The sequence below is a fragment of the Capricornis sumatraensis genome, chromosome 18 (assembly GCF_032405125.1).
Source record: "Capricornis sumatraensis isolate serow.1 chromosome 18, serow.2, whole genome shotgun sequence".
Taxonomy (NCBI): Eukaryota; Metazoa; Chordata; class Mammalia; order Artiodactyla; family Bovidae; genus Capricornis; species Capricornis sumatraensis.
The window spans coordinates 14658917-14682463 of NC_091086.1; the positions used below are offsets into that span (position 1 = coordinate 14658917).

At 43.1% G+C, this 23547-nt stretch overlaps 1 protein-coding gene across 2 annotated transcripts in view; it reads right to left on the reverse strand.

Moving 5' to 3' along the window:
* The window catches only part of ARHGEF28 (Rho guanine nucleotide exchange factor 28), a 134342-nt gene extending 115213 nt beyond the window's left edge, over positions 1-19129 (reverse strand). For both annotated transcript variants that reach the window (XM_068990373.1, XM_068990372.1), the window contains exon 1: positions 19045-19129. In XM_068990373.1, the coding sequence (XP_068846474.1) occupies positions 19045-19129 (85 nt within the window). The remainder of the gene's footprint in view (positions 1-19044) is intronic.
* Positions 19130-23547: the final 4418 nt, after the last annotated feature.

Here is a 23547-nt window from a genome sequence, read left to right on the forward strand (position 1 = left end):
GAAACACAGAACAATGAAACTACATTCTGACCAAACACAGTTGCCTATCAAAGCTGGGGATCTTCAGAGCCTGCTCTCTGTCATAAAGGGAGATCCTGAAAGATTTGGGAGATGTTAAAAGGGCAATGGTGCCAACTGACTTCCTCCTTGAATCAGACAGTTAAAAGAAAACGGAAAAGGAAATACCTGCCTTACTATGTGACTCCGAGTCATCTAGTGTTAGGTTGGGACGCCACATCAAAGATCAACAGCGGCCAGAGATCTACCCTGTACTTTGGACAACTGGCCTAGACCTTGTCTTCATCCTGTCACTTAGGCAACGATAGTAAGCCTTGTTGAGGGAGAGCACGACTCTACAAAATCTTAAAATAGTAGCAAGAAAGGAAAATCTCCTCTCTCCATCTGTCATCCAAAACCTGCCACATAGATTTTCTGGGTCACACACTGCAATATTTATAAAACTGGCCCCCAAATCCTTTGCAGTATAACTACCTAAAGCATCCATAGCCTCCACTTGCCAAAATATATCAAAAGATAACAGGACCTAGAAGTGAATACAGACTAATAACCCAAAAGAGGACACAGACTTACTAGACTTCCACTCTTTTATTAACTTCAACATCAGTCACTACAAATAAGGAGCTGCAGACCAGCAGAATAAGATTTATTGTGGAAAGAAAAGAGTCTTATACAGTATCTTCAAATAAACATCAGTTACATACATTCATATTAAAGTGATTAATGCTCTATTGCTAGTTTCAGTTCAAAGAAAAACCTACAACGGTTTCATTACAAAAAAATCTTATCAAGATTTTCAAGATATATGATGTAATTACTTCCATATGTAACCACTTCAATAGTGAATTAAAGGAAAAATTATTGCTCCCCCTGCAAAAAAAAAAAAAAAATGTCCTTCAGGTCTTTCTTCAATGAACATACAGAAATAATTTACAATTAAAAAAATCAGCTCTTTGTCCTAAATGAATGCTGTTTTGTAAACAGATTTTCTTAGCAAAAAAACTAATTGTAGAGTTTTGCTGATAGTATCAATTTTTAGTATTTGGTAAACTCATATTTCAGAGATGGTTTAAAAGTAACAAAAACTCAATTCCCATCCAATAGCTGCCAGTTTTAAATGAGTAAAGAGCAGTGCACTGCAGTCATTAAGAACAGGGTCTTGGAATGCTTGGATTCAAAGTCCTACTCCACCACCTATTAGCTGTGTGATGTTGGGCAAGTTACTTAACCTCTTCATACCTCCATTACCTGATCTATAAAATAGGGATGACAATACATCTCTCTCATCGAACTGCTGTATGTATTAAATGGTTTAAAATTTAAGTGATTAGAACACAATCTGAAACAAAGGATTTTAACCTGACACAAAGTAATGCTTCCTCTTATTAGAAAAGTAAACAAGGTTATATAGTTTTGATTCTCTCATGGAGTTTTGCTTCTTAAAAAAAAAACAATTTCAACTTTGGTTATAACTTGACACATATAAAACCAATCCAAGGCAACTGGAATGCACAAAACATTCTGTTTACTACATGAAGAGCTCCTAAAATGTTTTAACTCTTATTTCCAGATTCAGCTCACATTAAAAAACGTTGCCAAGTTCATCCTGAACACAGTAACCAAAACAACAAACCCAACCTGCCCATGAAGTTTACCTCCAACAATTTAAGGATGAGATCTTACGAAATGGGAGAGATTATAAGAGCAGGGCGAACAGAGCATCAAGTCAGACAATCAGAGACAGCATTTCTCAAGAACAAAGGGACGGTTTCAGAAACTACGATGTTCCAACACGATGAAGTGGACTCGGGCCAGGTTCTCCCTGCAGAATGCCTGGAGGATAAACAGTAACTCCAAGGGGATCTCCAGCTCTCTCTGCCCCGCACCCCCCTGCCCTTTCTTCTCACTGCTCTGTAATGTGATCTGTGGGACGTCTCCCTGAAGCAGCAGTTTTCATCAGCACTTGCTCGCTGTACTAGATGCTCTGGTGAGGCAATACACAAGAGACGGCTGGAAACACATTCACCTGGAGCAGGAAGGAGAACTGGTGCGAGGGGCTGGGGGCAGGAGGAGAAGGGGACGACAGAGGATGAGGTGGCCGCATGGCATCACCGACTCGGTGGACGTGAGTCTGAGTGGACTCCGGGAGTTGGTGATGGACAGGGAGGCCTGGCGTGCTGCGATTCATGGGGTCGCAAAGAGTCGGACATGACTGAGTGACTGAACTGAACTGAACTGAGGCCGGAAAGGCGGGTGCACTCCTGTTCTCTGACACTGAACCTGTCTCCGCTCTGGCAGGGAAGAGTTAAGAGCATTGACCGGTCTACTGCCTCTGCAACCCGACTTCTAATGAAATCCAACTCTCCCTCAAGAAGCTAAGAGCCTAGTAGGAAGTAAGGGAAAGCATGGCCTATTTGCCTGGTTACGTAAGAGACCCACACCCAGACATAAACAAACCTGACTACGGCAGCTTCTGCAAACCTGCTGCTGACCTGGTTTGACTCACTCTGGGCACCAAGCTCTCACTGCTAAAGGCAGAACAGGGCCTCTCAGTTCACCTCTCCTGTGTGTGTGTGTGTTTCTCTCTTTCACTCATTCATTCGTTCAGTTTTGTTTTAAACCTAGAAGCTTATGAACACAGCAAAAGAGTTTACTGAGAATGACTAACCATCACAAAAAAACAAAAGCAGGTAAAGCTGACTTTTAAGGTCAGTTCCCAGCACTGCACCTAACCCGTGCCCTTCCCGTTACAGAATCTGGAGGTCAGCTCTCCTTCTGTGACCTACAGCAGCCTCTGATGCAGATGATTGCCTTTTTGCCCCCTTCTCTCTCTCTCTCTCCCCCTGCCTTTCCTTCTCAGTCTCCCCCATCATCTAGATTTGGCAAGCTGCAGTGCTCCAGGGCCAATCCTCAAACCTCTTTTCTTTCTCTCCGCACTCACTCTCTAGGTCCTCTGACAGCACAGCATCACGTACCACGATAAGATGACAACGCCCAAATTTCCACCTCCAGCCCAGCTCTCTCCCTGAATGCAACTGCCTCCTTGGTACTGCCACTGAGTTGTACAGCAGCCATGTCAAACACAACAGGTGTGAAACACAACTCACCATTTTCCCTCTTATATCAGCTCCTCCCAGTTGATAGCAACTCTTGCACGGTTCTCTTTCACAACCTGTAGACCCAGAACCTGACCTTTCCTCATCACTCCACTACTACCCAGGGCACCACCGCCACCTGTCAAGACTATCACAAGGCATCATCTCCTCGCTGGCCACCTTCAAGCATCTGCTTCTCTGGCCTTCACAGCAGAGGCAATGCACCTCTCTCACAGAGGAAATCAAATCACGCTCTGCCTCCGCAAAATTTTCCAGTGGCTTCCCACCTCATTCTGAGTTAGAGCCAGACTTTACCACAACCTACTGGCCTGGGGCCCCTTTTCCATGCTGAGGGTGGGGAGGCTCCCACACACTCAAGCGATTCTTGGACACAAGCTGAGTTCCCTACAGCTCAACTCAACTCTGACACTGCCTACCCAAAGACAGTGTCAGATTCCAAAGGCTGAGGGTTCAATCCTACAAACTGCCACCCCAACAAACTTCAGATGCCAACTGCAAGCTCAGGTTGTTACCTGTACTTCTCATAAACTGGCTATAAATCCAAGGTTCCCACAATTTCTCCCCGGGGCTTGATCAATTTGCTAGTATGACTCGTGGTCCTCAAATAAACACATTTTACTTACCAGATCACCAGCTTATCATAAAAGGATATAACCCAGGAGTAGCCAGAGGGAAGGGATATACAGGGCAAGATATAGGGAAGGGGTATGGCACTTCTGTGTCCTCTCCTATCAGGCCAGTCACTCAATCCTTCCATATGTTCACCAACTGAAGCTCCCCAAACCCAGTCCTTCTGGGGTTTCATGGAGGCTTCACTAAACAGACATGATTGATTAAATCTCTGGCCACTGTTGATTGAACTCAATCTTTAGCCCCCATCCTTAGATCCAAAGTCATCTCATCAAACACAACAAAAGCACCTATATCATTCTCAGCACTTGGAACCTTCCGAGGGTTTTAGCTGCTCTGTGACCACCCCCTCCCCAAAAAAAAGCAGCTAAGACCAAATATTATTTCTTATTATAAACAAAATATCACAATGACATAATCTCTCCCTCCTCCACCCTAAAGTGTGGCCACTTGGTCTACTATCCATGCTGGCCCTGCTGTTCTGCGCCTCAGGCGATTTTCACCTGCTGTTCTATCAGGAGTACTTTTCTCCTAGATACACAGAAGACTCCTTCCCTTACTTTCTTCCACTCTCTACTCAAATGTTATCACAGAAGCTGACCATTATATGTATCAAATAGCAACCCCCTACACTCTTGTCTTATTTTCTCCCACACCATGTAACATCACCTAGCATATCATGTATTTGTCATGTATTATTGTCTGTTTCCTTCTACTAGAAGGTAAGCTAAGGGGAAAAGAGCGACTTTGAATGCTTTGTTCACTCCCCCAGTGCCTAAAACCACATCAGATACATAGTAGATACTCGGTAAAATATTCTCCAAAGGAGTGAATACTTTCTCATTGAGAAAAGGACAGAACCCCTATACCCACTACAACAAAAAACCACTCTCTTATGGTCTGGCAAGGTTTTCTCTGATTCTGAGGGGTTTCCTGTTGCCTAGTACTCTTGCCTGGAAAATCCCATGGACGGAGGAGCCTGGTAGGCTGCAGTCCATGGGGTCGCAAAGAGTCAGACACGACTGAACTGACTTAGCAGCAGCAGCAGCTATTCTTGTACTACTCCAGGTGGTGATGGGAGTGTCACTCTCTTATTCTTCTCATTCATCCACCCATTTACTCATTCATTCTCTTTTTTAGCACTTACTGAGTGTCTACTGACTACTGGTCCCCACACTCCCTGGCCTTCAGCCTCCGGCCTCTGTCTCTGACATCCCCAAAGCACAGTCACTATGGACGACCCCCAGGAGGTCCCCGCACAAGACTCAAGAGTCACGAGGCTGTCCTCCTCCTCTGGGCACTTCCTGCCTGCTACCTCTGCATTTTGTTCCGTGTCGTCTACCACACTGCAGTGATGAGAGTCTCAATTTGCCCCTCCTGTTAGGATAAGTAACTGTTCTGGTTGGTGTCTGAGCTGAAAACAGACACCCCATTGTGCAGACCATCACAGATGCTAAGGGCTTCCTGTGTGACCCTATTGATGTGCCCTCTCTAGCAGTAGCCCAAAAATATTACTCTTTAATCTCTCATTTAAAATATCAGGTAGGTTATTTTTAAAGGAATAATGGGACTTCCCAGGTGGCACTAGTGGTAAAAAAAAACAAAACAAACAAACAAAAAAAAACCCCACCTGCCAATGCAAGCGATGTAAGAGATGTTGGGCTCAATCCCTGGGTGGGGAAGATCCCCTGGAGGAGGGCATGGCAACCCACTCCAGTATTCTTGCCTGGAGAATCCCATGGACAGAGGAGCCTGGGGGGCTACAGTCCATGGGGTTGCAAAGAATTGAACTCGACTGAAGTGACTGAGCATGCATACACAGGTAGGTTTGCAAAGTAAAGGTATTTGAAGATGATCGGGGCTGGGGGAGAGGGGAACATTAAAAGGGAGAGAGTAGAAGCCAACAATTAGATACTTGAGGAGTAAGCATCTACTGGACACCTGTGCCATATTGGATACTTACATGGGTTGTTGTCACTATTTTAGCTATCACAGATAGAGCTCTGAACCAAGCACCATATGATTTTTATATATGAACTTGTTTAATTCCCAAAGCAACCCATTAAAAGCCATGCTATGTGTTATTTTTGCAGATTAGGAAACTGGTGCTATTTAATTAACTTACCAAGGTCACACAACTAGGAAACAGCAACTCTAGAGAGGCAGGTATTCTCCTAGGTAGTTCAAAGTACTTTATCTAATAATTGGAGTTACTCAGTATCCTACTTCAGAAAACCAAAGAAATTGGTATTTGAGCAATGTCTGGTATTTTCCCATTAGGAAGTTTCATTAATAGGTTACAGTATGACTTGTACCCCAATGTATTTCTTCACTTCCTGCCCCTGGAGACCAACTGCCAGAATACAATGTGATCTGTGCTGAGAAAACATTCATGCAATAGTAAATACATGATTTCATTTGGTTTACCCACAGAACCACATGCAAGGTAACCAGGAGAAAAAAACTGAGAAGATACACTAAGATGCTAATTTCTATTTCTAGGTGATGGACGAAGCACAGGTGGCTTTTCACTTTCAACACTTTCCTGTCTGTAATTTCTAGATTTCTGATAACTATTTCTACAACTAAAATACGAGGGAAAAAAACTAAGTCATGGTTTAAAAACTTGCCTCCTATTATGAATGAACAGCTGTGGGATCTCATGCAAAATAGATTATCAGTAAATCAACCGTATCAGGTAATAGGCATGTAAATGCGTTCACTGGAAATGTTTTACCCAAGCATTCATTGTATTGTTTTTAAATACCTGCTAACCCCACTCTCCCTAACCACAGGAGGTATTACCACATTCATTTTGGAGACAAGGAGGTCTACAAAGGACAGCGGTCACCGAGACATTATTAAACGATAGAAGCAAATGCAAACAGAGCACTGACAGAAACATCCTTTCTCACTGCAGCTCACTGCCTCCCAAACTCAAAGAGAACTTTAAATCCTAACGCATACAGATAGCCTTTTCTACCCGTGGTCCTAGTGTGCTGCGGAGGAAAGAGCAAAGCTGCCCTCACAAATGCTCATGAATATTGTTGAGGTACACTCAACGTTTCTCTTCTTGCCTGTTCTTCCTCTAATCCCTCTGGGGGTTTTCCTGATATTGGGTTGGCTGAAAAGTTCGTTTACGTTTTTCTGTATGACTTTATGGAAAAATCCAAACGAACCTGTCGGCTAACCCAACTTTAGTCCTGACCTGAAACATCTCTTGGCCTCACTCTTCTGAGTTGGACTTTAGGTTACAAAGGGAAACCATCCAAACTCCAAGATGAGCCTCAGCCCAGGAATTTCCTGTGGGTGACAGACAAGCCAACATTACTCAGAAGCCTAGTTCACAACAAGATGAGTCTGGAAGAACCCAGGGAACATTTATCTACCAAACTACAGTGGCTCAAACATGGTTCCAAATGTCCAATTCACCCTCAGAACTCACCTCATACTCCTGGGATCCTGTGAAAAAAGAAACGTGAGCCCGACATGAGATCAGGCCTCTCAATCAGCCCTATTTGCAGCTATAACAGCTGAGAACAGAAGTGATCAGATCTAGAGGTGCTGGGGGTGAACCTTGTTTCCAGGCCTCGGCCCTGGAACCACTGCTGAAAACTCCTTCAAAACAACAAGTTACAACTTGGCACTCTAAAATCAGATCCTGAAAGCAGCCCTTTCTTCTATTTTGAGAGGCCTAATTATCAAAATTATTGAGGAATAAAACTAACCTTTTCCCTTATAATACACTGGAGGCACCAAGGGAGGGAGGGAAAAAGAAGGAAAAGAGGAAAAGAAAACAGAGGCTCAGAGACGCTACAGCTTTTTCGCCACCCAGGTCCTCATTCCTAACTATAGTAGTGCAAAGTAGCCCTCAAGAGAACACATGTTTATCTTTGAAAAAGGAGGACTCAGAGATGAAAATAACTTTTCTCTGCTCCTGCTTCCCCCAAGCTATCAAGGAGATGTTCAGTCATGTGTGGTGTGCAGGCTTCGGTGTGATTTGATTTAATCAGCAATTCCTGTCCTTCTTGATGCAGTTCTCCAAAGCCTGCAGCCAATTTCTCAAAAGACAGGAAAAAACAGGCAAGCTGAGAGGAAAGAAACTAACAGGTTATACAAACTCCAGGGCAGAAGTGAAAGACCTCACAGAAAGTGGCAGAACATGGACAGGGCCACTTCAGGTGACTGTTGATTAAAACATATGGGCAGACTGATAAGGCAGATGCTCCTGTATGTTATCATCACAAGAAACCCGATGAGTGGTTCAAATCTTGCATAATGTTATGGAAAGATACAGGCACATGAATATGATTGCACCTACTTCAAAAGTCACCAGGAGCTCCAATTCTCCAGGACCTAGCCCTAGAACCATGTGTTTCTGCTCTACTTACTCCCCAAAGTAACTGAGCTCTACTACAAACTAGGAACTCCACTAGCAAAATAAAGACTTCTCCACTGAAATGCAAATTATTTCCGTTTTTTTTTTTTTTTTTTTTTTGAGGTATGATTTACATATAACATTAGTTTCAGGTGTTCAACATAATGGTTTCTTATTTGTATACGTTGCAAAGTGATCACAGTAAGCCTGGTTAACATCCACTCCCACATACAGCTACAAAATTTTCTTACGATGAGAATTTCTAAAATCCACTCTCTCGGCAACTTTCAAACACCTTTTGCTTATTTGGGGTCTTTAGCAAGCACCTTTTGAATTAGTGAACACATAAATAATGGAAGCCAAGCACTGCCTGGCATGCCTCCAACTTGTTCTAGGGGTCTCTTGGTTGGGAAACTCTACTTGCTTCCTGAATCCTGTTCCATTATCCTGAGCAACTTCGGGCAGGTTAGCCTGAGTGACCACTGGATAGGAGACTTATTGCAATTCATAACGAGGGCTTTCCACTGGCATGGGCAACAGAGATCTAAGGCAGAAGACCCACTGGTTCTCTGCCTGCAGAGAATAGTGTGAATTGGGCTGGGGGCTGCTCTGAGGGTGGGTGGGTGTTTCTCCACTCCAACTGGGGTTCTGCATGCGATGGCCATGCAGGCTGCCCCACCCCATCACAAGGACCACCACCACCAAGGCCCCTCGGGGTCAAGCAGGAGGTCAGGGTCAGCTTTCCTGGGCTGTTCCCAGGTGCCCGAGGCTGAGCAAGGCTCCTCGAGACCCCACAGGCATCTGAAAGGCGCAGGAAGTGGCTGCAGTGAGTTCTTGTGGCCTGCCACAGGCCCATCATGGGGCAAAGGAAGGGCCCCTGTGCCAGACATTTTTAGGGATACATGTGAGCCAGCAGCCAGGGGCAGAGATTCCCAGGTCTCTGTAGTATAAAGAACCAGGGCGAGGCCAAGTCAGGAAGGAGAGCCACAGGGTCCGGATCAACACCATGGAAAAGATTCAGCTGAAGGACTGTGGTCACAGATGCCAGAACACCCAATAAAACAAGGTGCCTCAGAGAAGAGGCTAAGACAGGAAATCCATAGCAGAGCCCAGGAGGACCCAGAGGGCAGTCAAAGATGGAGCCTCTTCCTCCCCCATATTACCATACTCCCCACACCTGCACCAGGAAATCACAGTCAATACCAGCTTGGCAAGAAAGGGAAAAGAGAAGGAGGAAATCTGAGAGACTAGATATTTTACTTAAAGAGACCGAGCAGTTATCAAAAATGACTATTTTCATTATTGCATCAGACCAAGTTTTCTGTTAAACTAAAATACATCCTTTCCCCTCCCCACTGCCTAGGATAGGACTTCATAAGATCAGATCTGTTATGGACAAAATAAAGAAATAAAGGCAAGAGGGGAAGCATGGTAGGAAGGGATAGTTAGGGAGTTTGGTATGGATGTTTATATTTAAAATGGATAACCAACAAGGGCCTGCTGTGGAGCACAGGGAACACTGCTCAGTGTTATGTGGCAGCCTGGATGGGAGGGGGCCCTTGGGGAGAATGTGTGTGTTGTGTCTTAGTTGCTCAGTTGTGTCTGACTCTTTGCGACCCCATGGATTGTAGCCCACCAAGGCTCCTCTGTTAACGGGATTCTCCAGGCAAGAATACTAGAGTGGGTTGCCATTCCCTTCTCCAGGGGATCTTCCCAACCCCAGGATCGAACCCAGGTCTCCCGCATTGCAGGCAGATTCTTTACTGTCTGAGCTACCAGGGAAGCCCTACCTGGGGGAGAATGGAGACATGTATATGTATGCCTGAGTCTGTTCTATCACAATATTGTTAATTGGCTATACTTCAATATAAAATCAGAAGTTTAAGGGCAAAATTAAAACTGAGTGTAGTGTATAAAACCGTGCACGATGCACTTTCATATTTACTGCTGACTTTCTGTGATCCAGCCACTGGAAATATGAAAATATGTCAAGGAATTCAGTGTCTTATGGGTTAAGGGACAGTAAATGATAGCTGTAATACAGCAATGTGATGCCTGTTATAAAACTATACACACTTAGGAATATATCTACCTAAAGAAACTAAAGACCTATATATAGAAAACTATAAAACACTGATGAAAGAAATCAAAGAGGACACTAATAGATGGAGAAATATACCATGTTCATGGATCGGAAGAATCAATATGGTGAAAATGAGTATACTACCCAAAGCAATTTACAAATTCAATGCAATCCCTATCAAGCTACCAGCCATATTTTTCACAGAACTAGAACAAATAATTTCAAGATTTGTATGGAAATACAAAAAACCTCGAATAGCCAAAGCAATCTTGAGAAAGAAGAATGGAACTGCAGGAATCAACTTGCCTGACTTCAGGCTCTACTACAAAGCCACAGTCATCAAGACAGTATGATACCGGCACAAAGACAGAAATATAGATCAATGGAACAAAATAGAAAGCCCAGAGATAAATCCACACACATATGGACACCTTATCTTTGACAAAGGAGGCAAGAATATACAATGGAGTAAAGACAATCTCTTTAACAAGTGGTGCTGGGAAAACTGGTCAACTACTTGTAAAAGAATGAAACTAGATCACTTTCTAACACCGCACACAAAAATAAACTCAAAATGGATTAAAGATCTAAATGTAAGACCAGAAACTATAAAACTCCTAGAGGAGAACATAGGCAAAACACTCTCAGACATAAATCACACAGCAGGATCCTCTATGATCCACCTCCCAGAATTCTGGAAATAAAAGCAAAAATGAACAAATGGGATCTAATTAAAATTAAAAGCTTCTGCACAACAAAGGAAAATATAAGCAGGGTGAAAAGATAGCCTTCTGAATGGGAGAAAATAATAGCAAATGAAGCAACTGACAAACAACTAATCTCAAAAATATACAAGCAACTTATGCAGCTCAATCCCAGAAAAATAAACGACCCAATCAAAAAATGGGCCAAAGAACTAAATAGACATTTCTCCAAAGAAGACATACGGATGGCTAACAAACACATGAAAAGATGCTCAACATCACTCATTATTAGAGAAATGCAAATCAAGACCACAATGAGGTACCTCTTCACACCAGTCAGAATGGCTGCTATCCAAAAATCTGCAAGCAATAAATGCTGGAGAGGGTGTGGAGAAAAGGGAACCCTCCTACACTGTTGGTGGGAATGCAAACTAGTACAGCCACTATGGAGAACAGTGTGGAGATTCCTTAAAAAATTGCAAATAGAACTGCCTTATGACCCAGCAATCCCACTGCTGGGCATACACACCGAGGAAACCAGAACTGAAAGAGACACATGTATCCCAATGTTCATCGCAGCACTGTTTATAATAGCCAGGACATGGAAACAACCTAGATGTCCATCAGCAGATGAATGGATAAGAAAGCTGTGGTACATATACACAATGGAGTATTACTCAGCCATTAAAAAGAATACATTTGAATCAGTTCTGATGAGATGGATGAAACTGGAGCCGATTATACAGAGTGAAGTAAGCCAGAAAGAAAAACACCAATACAGTATACTAACACATATATATGGAATTTAGAAAGATGGCAATGATGACCCTGTATGCAAGACAACAAAAAAGACACAGATGTGTATAGCGGACTTTTGGACTCAGAGGGAGAGGGAGAGGGTGGGATGATTTGGGAGAATAGCATTGAAACATGTATACTATCATGTAAGAATCGAATCACCATCTATGTCCGACGCAGGACACAGCATGCTTGGGGCTGGTGCACGGTGATGACCCAGAGGGATGTTGTGGGGAGGGAGGTGGGAGGGGGGTTCATGTTTGGGAACACATGTACACCAGTGGTAGATTCAAGTCAATGTATGGCAAAACCAATACAGTATTGTAAAGTAAAATAAAGTAAAAATAAAAATTTTTAAAAAAAATAAAAATAAATAAAACTATACACAAGTCACAATGGCACAAAGGATAGAACAATGAAATTGAGGGAATTCAGGGGAGGCTTCCAGAATAAAGGACCCTCAGGCAGCGTCTTGAAGGATGAGTTAGAGACTTTAAGTTGTAAGTGGGATAAACAGTGACCTGAATTTGCTAAACAAAAAGTAAAAGGAGGAGGGGAGAGATGTACTGAAGGCATGTGAGGGAAGCTCCAGAAACGAAGGAATATAACACTCAAGCTTGGGGGGTAGGGGGGGTGCGCCATGAGAATCAAGGCAGCAATAGACCCCCAGAGACTAGAATGCACGTCTGGACTTCAGTGGGACCCACCACAAGACTGTTTATCCTTACGTGTGTGCAGTATTTCCTCCTACTACAGACTGGTTTCTCCCAGCAAAGAGCTTTCATTTCCACCCTTCCAGCACTGCTACCCAAGAAGGAAGATACGCCTTCCAAATGCCAGTTTGAAGAACACCAAGGAAACACTCTGACTAGCCAACTTGGGGTCATGTGCCCACCCTGGGCCAACAGTTGTGACCAGACAGGAGGAGGGCTGTGACTGGCCCACCTGAATGGGATGCCCATCTCACTGCATCCTGGGAGACAAGGCCACAATGGAAGGTGGCAGCATCATTTGGACCCATGCCCAGAGCAGTGGAGGGGCCACCCATTAAAGAATGAGAGTCCTGTGCAGTGAAGGGCAGGAGAATACTAGAACCAAATGTCCAGGCCAGTTTAACACTTGGCATCTCTCTGTGTTTTGTGCTCCATGAATGAACAGCACACAAAGATGGGCTATTGTCCATCACTTTGATACACTCTGTGTATATCTGACTCTGGCCACTTGTTTGGAAGGACAGTCTGTTAAAATTTCATTTCAGACTTCTCTGGTGGTCCACTGGCTAAGAATCCACCTTCCAATCCAAGGGACATGGGTTTGATCCCTAGTCCAGGAGATTCCACAACCAAGCCCACGTGCCTAGAGAAGCCACCGCAATGAGAAACCCATGCACCACAGTGAAGACCCAGTGCAGTCATAACAAACACACACAAAGGAAACAATCCCACCACTCCACCACAGGCTGCTGAAATGGCATCCCTTTCATGATACCCTCAACTTGAACTAGTCTCTTCACCTTGAACTTCAACAGTAATTTGTCCTGAACTCTCCTATAGGACTTATCACATTTTCCCTTAGTTCTCCCTTAATTAATGCATCTGAATAAACAACCTGTTGGTCCTTCCCCAAAACTGGAGTGGTAGGGACGAAGCTCTTGAGCATGGGGTAATAAATTAGAATAATGTCTCCTTTCCACTGACGGGGATTAATGCAGACTTGTACCTTGCCTAAGAATTTGAACTAACTCAAAATAAAGGAAACAAATCAGTTTCAAATAGTTGGCAAAGTATTTGTTTAACTAAAGGGAGCCATGAGGGGTATGTAGCTATGTGGTTTGGCAACAGCCTTCTTCTCTCGGGCTGACAAAGGCAGGCCTCCAGGAAGCGTCTGAAATTGAAACTGCTCAGCATGAGGTTCAATACTATCTTCATTGTGAGCCAACGAAATCTTAGCAGGTTATGTCACCTTTAGGAAAATGTTTCTCTTCCTTAATAAGAGTTTCTGTAGTGACTTTTTCCTCCTATGGTATTCAGGCATCCTTTGGGGAATTTCTAGATGAAATACACATATGCCCGTGCAAGTGTGTGTATTCAATAAAACTTCTTGAAAGAAAGGAAGGAAGGGAGGGCAGGGAAGAGGAAGAAGGCAAGTAAGCCCCTGAGACAAGAGTACCTCACATCTCAAAATGATCATTAAATCTTTTGAAATACCATCATACCTTTCATATGCACTGGGTCAGGGATTAATTTTCACACTGAGTACCTGCTCTCCAAACACTAAATGAGCTCATGAGACAGGCCAAGACAGTGGTCTCCTGATTCTTATCTCCATTCCCAGCACACTCACTCTCTCTGACTTCAGCTTTCTCTGAGACAAACCTAGGAATCTGCCAAGATGCACTGGAAGCTCTGTTCTCCCATCCTTTTTTCAGCTCCTCTCGCCTCTCCTGTTCCTCACCCGGCTATCCAACAGGGCAGTCATCTGGCAGCTCTTCCCTCAAACGAGGGATGTGTGTCCGTACATGTGAGTGAAGATGTGTCAAGACAGTGGAAACGGGGCTCCCCGAGTGTTCCCCAGAATTTCCACTGCCACCTCTCTCTCTCATCCAAGATACATAAGACGGGGAGAAGCTAGGATCGTGAGGCACAGTGGCACCCACTGAATATAAGCTACAGCTTATATTAATATAATACAGCTACTCACTGAATTCACCATCTTTTATCTCTACTGAGAGCTGGTAAAATACACTAGGAAGAACAAAACCTCTGAAGTCAAGGACTATGTTCTGTCGTAGGTCTGGTTCTGCATTTATGAGTCTAATCTTGGGCAACTCTTTTCATCTCTCTGAGCCTCAGCAGGCATGCGTGCTAAGTTGCTTCAGTTGGCATGCATGCTAAGTTGCTTCAGTTGTGTCCAACTCTTTGCAACCCTATGAACTGTTAGCGCCCCCAGGATCCTCTGTCCATGGGATTCTCCAGGCAAGAACGCTGGAGCCATTCCCTTCTCCAGGGGATCTTCCCGACCCAGGGATTGAACCTGGGTCTCCTGCATTGCAGGCAGATTCTTTATTGTCTGAGCCAGCGGGGAAGCCCCTGAGCCTCAGAGCCCCCAGCTAATAAATGAAGATGATGACCATATCTGACATACAGGCCTTTTACAAGATAACACATGTGTAAACCACCTTATAAACACAATGAATGAGTGCCATTCATTCTTTCCTTTCTTCATTTTTACCATTAAATGTTATCTGTATTTCTTGGTAGGGACTTGGAAATAACTTTAAAACTCTTTAAGCCTCAGTTTCCTCAACTGTTAAACAGATACAATATCTCTCAGAGAATTATTTTGAGAATCAGATGTTATAAGTGTCAAGTACCCACCACAGCTTAGTAAACAATGGTTATTATGATTAATAAAGTAGTACACACATACTAGTTATTTCGACTATGACTACAGAAAGTTTGGTGCTATCTAAGCTCTCCAAGGTCATTAAGTTTTCATACAGGCATTGCCTCTTGCACCAGCAAAAAAAAGGGGAAAAAAAGAGCAGTCTTTCACACTTTGTGTCACTATGTGTGTGTGCCTAGTCGCTCAGTCGTGCCCAACTCTTGAGACCCCCCAGACTATAGCCTGCCAGACTCCTCTGCCCATGGGATTCTCCAGGCAAGGATACTGGAGTGGGTTGCCATTTCCTGCTCCAGGGATCTTCCCGATCCAGGCATCAAACCCGGGTCTCCTGCATTGCAGGCAGTCTATGATGGACAGGAACTGGAAAAGGAGAGAGTGAGACACAGGGCTTAAGCGAATGAAAGGCAGAAAGAGAAGAGCAGCTCCGCACTTACTGGGGCCTGATGACTTACACCAAAGATGCGGTGGCAAGACTAAAGAATCACCGGGAACAGGCAAAAGCCAATCCCCACAGTTTCAAATTTCTCATGAATAAATATTGTTTCTTGGTTGAATCTCCTACTGAAATCAACAAAATAAAAATCCAGGCATTCCTGGAGTCCTTGAAGCAAGCAATCATGGATTCTGACCCACTCCAATTATTAACCACTAGGTTCCCAGGACGGCCTGTCCTGGGCTGCCCACGATATGCCAAGGGCAACTTTGAGAACCCCAGGAATAGCTGTGGGGCAGTTTGGTTTCAACTGCTTTCACCCCCTGCTTACATCACATTACCCTCTAGACATCAGTCCCTTCCAAAGGGCCTACTTCTAAGTTAGATTCTCTTCTCTTTCCTTAGGAGGACATGAAGACAAGTACTAGTTGCAGTTTTAACTTAATATATAAGTATTGATGGATTTCTGCTAGTCCAACTTTCTTCTTATTACTACACCCTCTAAACTTTCACATCTCTCTAAACAAGCCAGTAATATGTGCATGTGTCTTTCAAAGAACAGTGATAAGGACAGCAGGGGATATTAAGACAGAGAATACTAACAAGCAGGATCAGCACAGAAAACAAAGAGGGAATAAAAAATATTTCTAACCAAATATGAAAGGTTTGCTTATAAGCCAGAAATTCTAAGCTTTCAATACCTTCTTCATGATTTCCCAGGAGCCCAGAACCTACATCCGGAGAATGATGTTGGTGATGATTAGAAGGAAGAAAAGAATAAGCAAGAAACTCAAGACATCTTAAAACCTGGAGAAATAATTAGATCATTTTCTAAGGGATAAGAGGCCATAGATCATCACAATCTAGCCACGGGGCTGAAAAAATCAGGTTTCTCAGTGTTTCTTCTACTGCCAGGAGAGATGATCCATTTCCAATGCTAAGATCCTTATAAGCAGAGACAGGATCTATCTGGTTCACTACTTCATCCACCCTCTAGGAAGTGTCTGGCACACTGGATGTGGTTGTTGAGCACTCAAACAATTCCCTAACACTTCACTCTTTGGATCCCATCATTCTCATCTGTAAAATGAGGTGGTTGGGCCCTGTGATCCCTAAGGCCCTTTTGGTTCTGGGATTCCACTCGGCTGACATTAGAAACAGTGTGCCCAAAGCCATTCTTTGCAACCGGGTCATCACCATTTAATGAAGAAGGAAGCCTGGGACACTGACAATCCCCAGCTCTCTGCTACCCACCTTAGTTTCACTTGTCCTTTGTTTACTAGCAGCAAATAGTTAATCATTTTCATATCTCAGGTACCTGCTTTCACTTGAATCGAGTTCAATTTATACATAACTATGTTATGACTTTCTGCTGGAGTTCAAACTGGCTATGCTCCAACTTTGGATTTCAAAGGAGAATGTGATTAATGCATTCCCTACAACTCCACTGGACTCTGAGGGTTCTCCATCGGCCTCCTAATCATTAATCTCACAACTCTTCAGGTTGTTAGACTACCTAGGCCCCCCACGCCACTGGCATCCTGCCCACCAGCTAGGCAATACATTTAAATACAAAACTATATAAAACAGATTATTCCCCAAATTTGAGTGAGAATTAGCACAAAGATTAAGGAGTCTTACGGAACTGCTACCTGCCCTCAAGAAGTTCTCCATGCACCAGAACTAGTAATATTCCTTCTAAAGAATTAAGGACTTGGTGTAGCTCCTGTCCCAGAAGTCATTTAAAAGTTTTAAACAAATTATTTGGCAATAATTTCAAACTTACAGAAAAGCTGAATGAATAAAAATAACAAAAAGAACACTAATACTTGCCCTTTCCCCAGACTTGCCTACCGTTAACATTTTACTCCATTTTCCACTGGCATCTGAGCTTGCTTTCACACGCACACGCTTTTGTTCTTCATAGATTCTCCCCCTCACCCCCGAACTATTTAATAGTAAGTCACATTTGAATCATGGCTCTTTACCCCAAAAGAAGCATCAATTAAATTTTAGAACAGAATGTTGTACAAATGGTTTAAGTCCCCAGTGACAGAATTTCAAGGATGGCAATGAACAGTGTGGGAGGTTTGTTCAGGGTGAGGCTTTCTAGGACTCCTGTAGAGTCAGCTCATCTTATTCCTGGGGTTGGGAGTCTTGATTTCAGACCAAGAGCAAACACACACACACACACACACACACACACACACACACACACACACACACACACACACACACCCCTCTTTTTATTTTAGAAGGAAAAGTCCTGATTTCAGACCAAGAGCAAACACACACACACACACACACACACACACACACACACACATCCCTCTTTTTATTTTAGAAGGAAAAGTCCTTGAAGTAAATCAGTTACATGGACAACTGCCAGCCCCCATTTTTCTCCAGGAGAAGCAGAGGGCAGTGTGGCGGGTCATTCTGTTCTCAGATGATTCTGTCCTTCCCACCCCCACCCCCGCCACCCAGGATAAAGCAACAACAACAGCCCACTTTCAGAAATACCTCTTCTGCTTGCAGGCTCACAAAAATGTTTCTTTCTCTTTGAATTAAAAACATAACCACACAAAGTTCGTCCACAAGACAAGAAAGGGTTGCTCACTACCTTTGTAGCTTTGATCAGCCTGAGAAGGCAACAATCCCCACATGCTGGGGCTGGTGTACCAGATACTCAGGCCACCTCCGCTATTCCCTAAGACCATCTTATCTCCTGGTTTCTAGGACCTGCACCACGACAGTGGGTTGCAGGTGAGGGGAATAAGCAGTGTGAAGCCACGCCATCATTAATCATACTGCAAATAATAGCTCTTCTTTCTTAGGCAGTAAAGCATTTTGCCTACTGGTAATTATTGTTAATAAACTTTTTAATATATGACTGCATCCCCTGGAGAAATACAGGCTTTTTAGCTTAAATTAACTGTCTTAAAATCCCTTCCTTAGAGCATCTACAAAATCAAGAAAGTAGTATAGGAAAGAGAGAACTTTCTCAGGTATTAAGAAAAAAAAATAACTTTTTTTAATTAGCACACACTTGAAAACTAAAACACAAACACAGCAGAAACTGGGTACTGAATGCACACGTAGATCTCTGTAAATCCCACAAAGACCAGACACTTTTAAATCAACAAGACTTCTTACTGTCAAGGGAACGCCAAGGTAACTCTGAGCAAATGATTCCAAAACATTTACCTTGTACTAAGCTCCCTGTTTGTTTATTTTTTTTAAGGGAATAGCATAACCACAATACAGCACAAAGGTAAATTTCAAGTGAAAGGAACACAAGAAGAGTGAGTGGGTTTACTTCAGAGGTCTACTGTAAAACACATATTGTGAGAGTTTTACAAAGACACGTATAAACATGCACTCCATCAGAAAGAGTTCTGCAAAGCAATGAGGAAAAGAAAGGTAAGAAGAGGAAGACGCCTGCCTTGGCTCCAGGAGAGGTAAAAGATCCCATGAGCTACCTTGTTTGGACGCCCTCCGTCGAATCTTCATTTTGGGGAAGGAAGGCCACGAGTAGTTAAAAGGCGAGTCCGAGTCAGAATCCATCTCTTTGTCTGGATGAAATCAAACAGACTCGACAGCAGAGACTTGGGAAGAACTGGGGCGTCCCCAGCCAGGAGGCGAGTCTCCCGTGTGATGTAAAAGGAAGGGATGGGGCTGGGTGAAAGCTGCGAACACCGAGGCGGGAGAGGCAATAAATGTTTTGCTTCCTTCAGGCGTTCAGGCATGTAGACCAAGAAGGAGGCTGTAAATATTCAAGCCAAACCGAGAAAGTACAAGGAGGTAAGCACGGCCTCTCAGAGTGGCACAGGTACACCGCAGTCCAGTTATTCAGAAGGTCACTGGGAGCAAATGAATCATTAACTCTTCTCCTTGCTGGAAATGGAGGCGAAGAAAAAAGGTAGCTGGGCACTGAGAGAGAGTCGCCTGGAACTCAAGAAAAGCTTCCGAAGGCAGGCGCCTGATTTGGTCGGGAGCTAGGGGATGCTTTCTCAGAAAAGCCACCCTGTGCAGCGTGAGATAAAGGTTGAGGTTTATGTGTGTGGACAGCCAGAAAGCTCCGGTACATAAGCAAATAAAGGCCGTCATACACAGGGCAGAGGGTTTTTCCAGAGCGGTCTGTTCCTTCATACGACTGGCAGGTTTGGCAGCTTTTCAGATCTAAGAGCCAAAACAGCTCTGATAATTCATTTAACAATCCAGTCTCCCCATCCTTTTAATCCTCAAGGGGTTGGAAGCTTTAACTTCCATCCAGAATTGTAGTTATCTCATTAAATTCATGCAGAGTCGCCTACTTTATGCTTTAGCGTAACTGGGGCATTTTTTTCCCTCAAATTGTCACCAGCTTTGGTCATCAGTCACAAGGTGTTGCGTGCCTTTGGGACTCTGATGCACACTTTCATTCCATCTCAATAGAGCTACTGACTAATTTACACAGCCTCCCTGAACAACTCTTTGGTAATTAGCATTCAGCAGGAGCCTGTTACTGCCTTCCCATAAATCGTGACACTGCTCAAACTTACTTCTCTAAATCCCGACCAGCAGGCACAGAGATACACTGGCCTCGAATAAGCTCAAGTACAGCAGCCAAGATCAGTGGCAGAAAAAAGTGCACCCTAAGTCTCATCCAGGAGTCTCTTTCAAGCATAGAAGTATTGTGCTCTGTTTTGAGGTCATCTGACGGCCAAATAGACTTTAAAAGCAAGTAGAAACAAGATGGGGTCTTTTCAGCTCTGCAGGTCTGGAGGTGCCACGATGTGTCTTAATGAACACCCACCTCCTTACTTCAATTAGTTCCTAAACTGTTGGCACTCTCATGCCATGCAGTGTGAGAAACTAAGACACGTAACCTGCTCTCTAAGAGTTAATCCTGTCTGATTGGGTAGGATTTGAGTGAGGGCTACAGCTAGATGTAAAAAAAGGGGAGAAATCCCTTACTTTCAAATTCAAATAGCGTTACATAAGCCACCTCTGTGTTTTCATATTGTTTGCTTCGTAAACATAGCATGCTGCTGCTGCTAAGTCGCTTCAGTTGTGTCCAACTCTGTGCGACCCCATAGACGGCAGCCCACCAGGCTCCCCCGTCCCTGAAATTCTCCAGGCAAGAACACTGGAGCGGGTTGCCATTTCCTTCTCTAATCCATGAAAGTGAAAAGTGAAAGGGAAGTCGCTCAGTCATGTCTGATGCTCAGCGACCCCACGGACTGCAGCCTTCCAGGCTCCTCCATCCATGGGATTTTCCAGGCAAGAGTACTGGAGTGGGGTGCCATTGCCTTCTCCGAAACATAGCATACAAGTAGATAAAAATACAACTAGAAGGTAACTGCTAGCATTACAACTAAATAAAAACACACAATATATTCTCTACTTTGTGACCTTTTATTTGAAAAGTATATATTTTTCTTACTCAGCTGGGTGCAACTATATGGAAAAAGTACTCTCAACTCTAATACTAGATAAGGTTTTCGTACACATGCATCTTTCTATAAGAAAATAGACAAAATTTTGTGAATGGGTTTCCATTTATTCTGTTTTAGAACTGAGAACATTGTAGGCAGCTGTGAAATGAATGAATGATGTACACAGTTAAGTCCTAACCTGTAGATGAAGAATCTTTATATGAGAGCTGCAATATTTTTAGTATCTGATGGGTGACTAAATGTGTGTATCTGGACCAAAAAAGCTATGTGAACTCCAGTAAAATGTTTAAACATATATCTGCATTTTATTCATCATGGCAAGAACAATACGTTTGCAAAGAACAATAGTATTGGGTAGAAAAGCTCCAGACAATACTTGGGGTGTGCACAGGCCTCCTGGCTGCCTGAGAGATGTTCAGAGACCCAGGAAAGCGAACCTCCTCCAGGAGAGATAATCACCATTTGGAAACAGCTATAGGGAAGAAGAGAATGGACTGGTAAAGTAAACAGAATGAGGTGAAATAACTTTGTTATTTGTAATGCAAAGCTGTGTTTTGGTAGGAAAATAAAATAAAATAAAATAATTCACATAAGAAAGAAAAAAAAAAAAAGAAAACGAAAGTACTAGGTCAGGAGATACTGCTATCTTTCTCATTATCATGGTTTTAGAACCACTTAACCAGGATAAATCCCAGGTCAACAAACTACTGGAACAGGCTGCTCCTCTACTGACCATCAGAGACAGGTCAGAAGACCTTCAGGACAATGCAAAGACATAAAGGAACTCTGCAAAATGCAAATCTGTGAGCTGTCAGGTAGATCCGTCTAAATCTAATTTTCCCCAAAGTACAGTCCTAGCTGACCAATTCCATGTCAACTGATTGTTGATATCAAAATTATTCCAGCAATAAAACTACTAGTACTACCCAACTGGTACATGTGAGAAGCCCAACAAGAGACTTTCCAACCTCATTTGCTTTATTATTTATCAACCTTGTTTAAAGAATGAATTAAGTGTGCTGACCAGCAGCGCATAGTTAACATAAAAAGTGGAGTATTGTGTTGACACAGTCCTTTTTTTAGGCCAGCTCATTTTCCTACCAAAGAATTTCTCCTAAATATGGGTCATTTATCCTCCTTACTATCTATGGTAATTGAGTTCCACAACACCCCCGCCATGGGTCAATGTGATTGCATTTAAATTAATTCAAGATGTTATTTACATCTCATTCATATTCAACAGCTTAATTTCTTTGCTTTCTCTGACTGGCTGATTACAATTGCAGCTGGCAGAATAAACGATATATCCCCAAGGCCACTTTCTCACCAGTTATCAGACAACCATGACAACATAAGAATGTAAATGATTTCATCAGCCTTACTGTGCCTCCTCTAATTAAAAATCCTTTACCTAAAAAATAAAGTCACAATTATCCAGGACACACACTGTCACCTACTTTTCAATCTTGATAAAACTGAACCTCCCTGGAAGAGTATTCATATTTGGATTTAAATTACAGCATTTGTACGGTTTTCTCATCATCCAGTGGGATCCAAAATTCCTTGAGGGCAAGAACTGTGTTTTATATTCATATTTTTAAAGAACCACACGCTGAAAAGAAAAGGTATGGGGTTTTGGAGACAAATACAGATGGTCCCCAGCTTATGATGGTTCAACTTTACCAATGGAGCAGAAGCATTCAGTAGAAACCAAATTTGAAAATTCGAATTTTGATCTTCTTCCAGACTAGTGATATGCCCTATAATAGTCTGTCATGATGCTGGGCAGTGGCACTGAGTGCAGCCACCCGTCAGCCACGTGATCATGAGGTTAAGTAACCTGTACGCTTACAGCCATTCTGCACCTGTACAACCATTCTGTTCTTTCACTGGCTTCCCTGGTGGCTGAGCGGTAGAGAATTCACCTGCAATGCAGGAGCCATAGGAGACACAGGTTCGATCCTGGATCCAGAAGATCCCCTGGAGGAGGGCATGGCAACCCATTCCAGTATTCTTGCCCAGAGAATCCCATGACAGAGGAGCTGGTGGCTACAGTCCATGAGTTGCAAAGAGTTGGACACGACTGAAGCGACTTAGCACACATTCAATCAATTATATGATATTCAACACTTTATTTTAAAATAGGCTAGATGATATTGCCCAACTCTAGACTAATGTACATGTTCTGAGCACACTGAAGACAGGCTAGGCTAAGCTAGGATCTTCAGCAGGTTAGATTTATTAAATGCATTTTGACTGATGATATTTTCAACTTAATGATTTTACTGGGCCATGACCTCATGAGAAGTCCAGGAAGATCTGTATATCTGGGCTCTGTCACTTATTTACTTAGTGGCCCTAACCAAGTCACTCACACTTTCTGATCCTCAGTTGTCACCTATAAAATGAGATAACATCTATACTTCAAAGAGTTGTGAGGATCAAATGAGATTCTGACAGTAGAGAACATAAGTTTTTGCTAAATTTCAGCTTACATGTTAAATGTTAGTAAAGTTTTCCCTTTGATTATATTTCTCTTCTAAA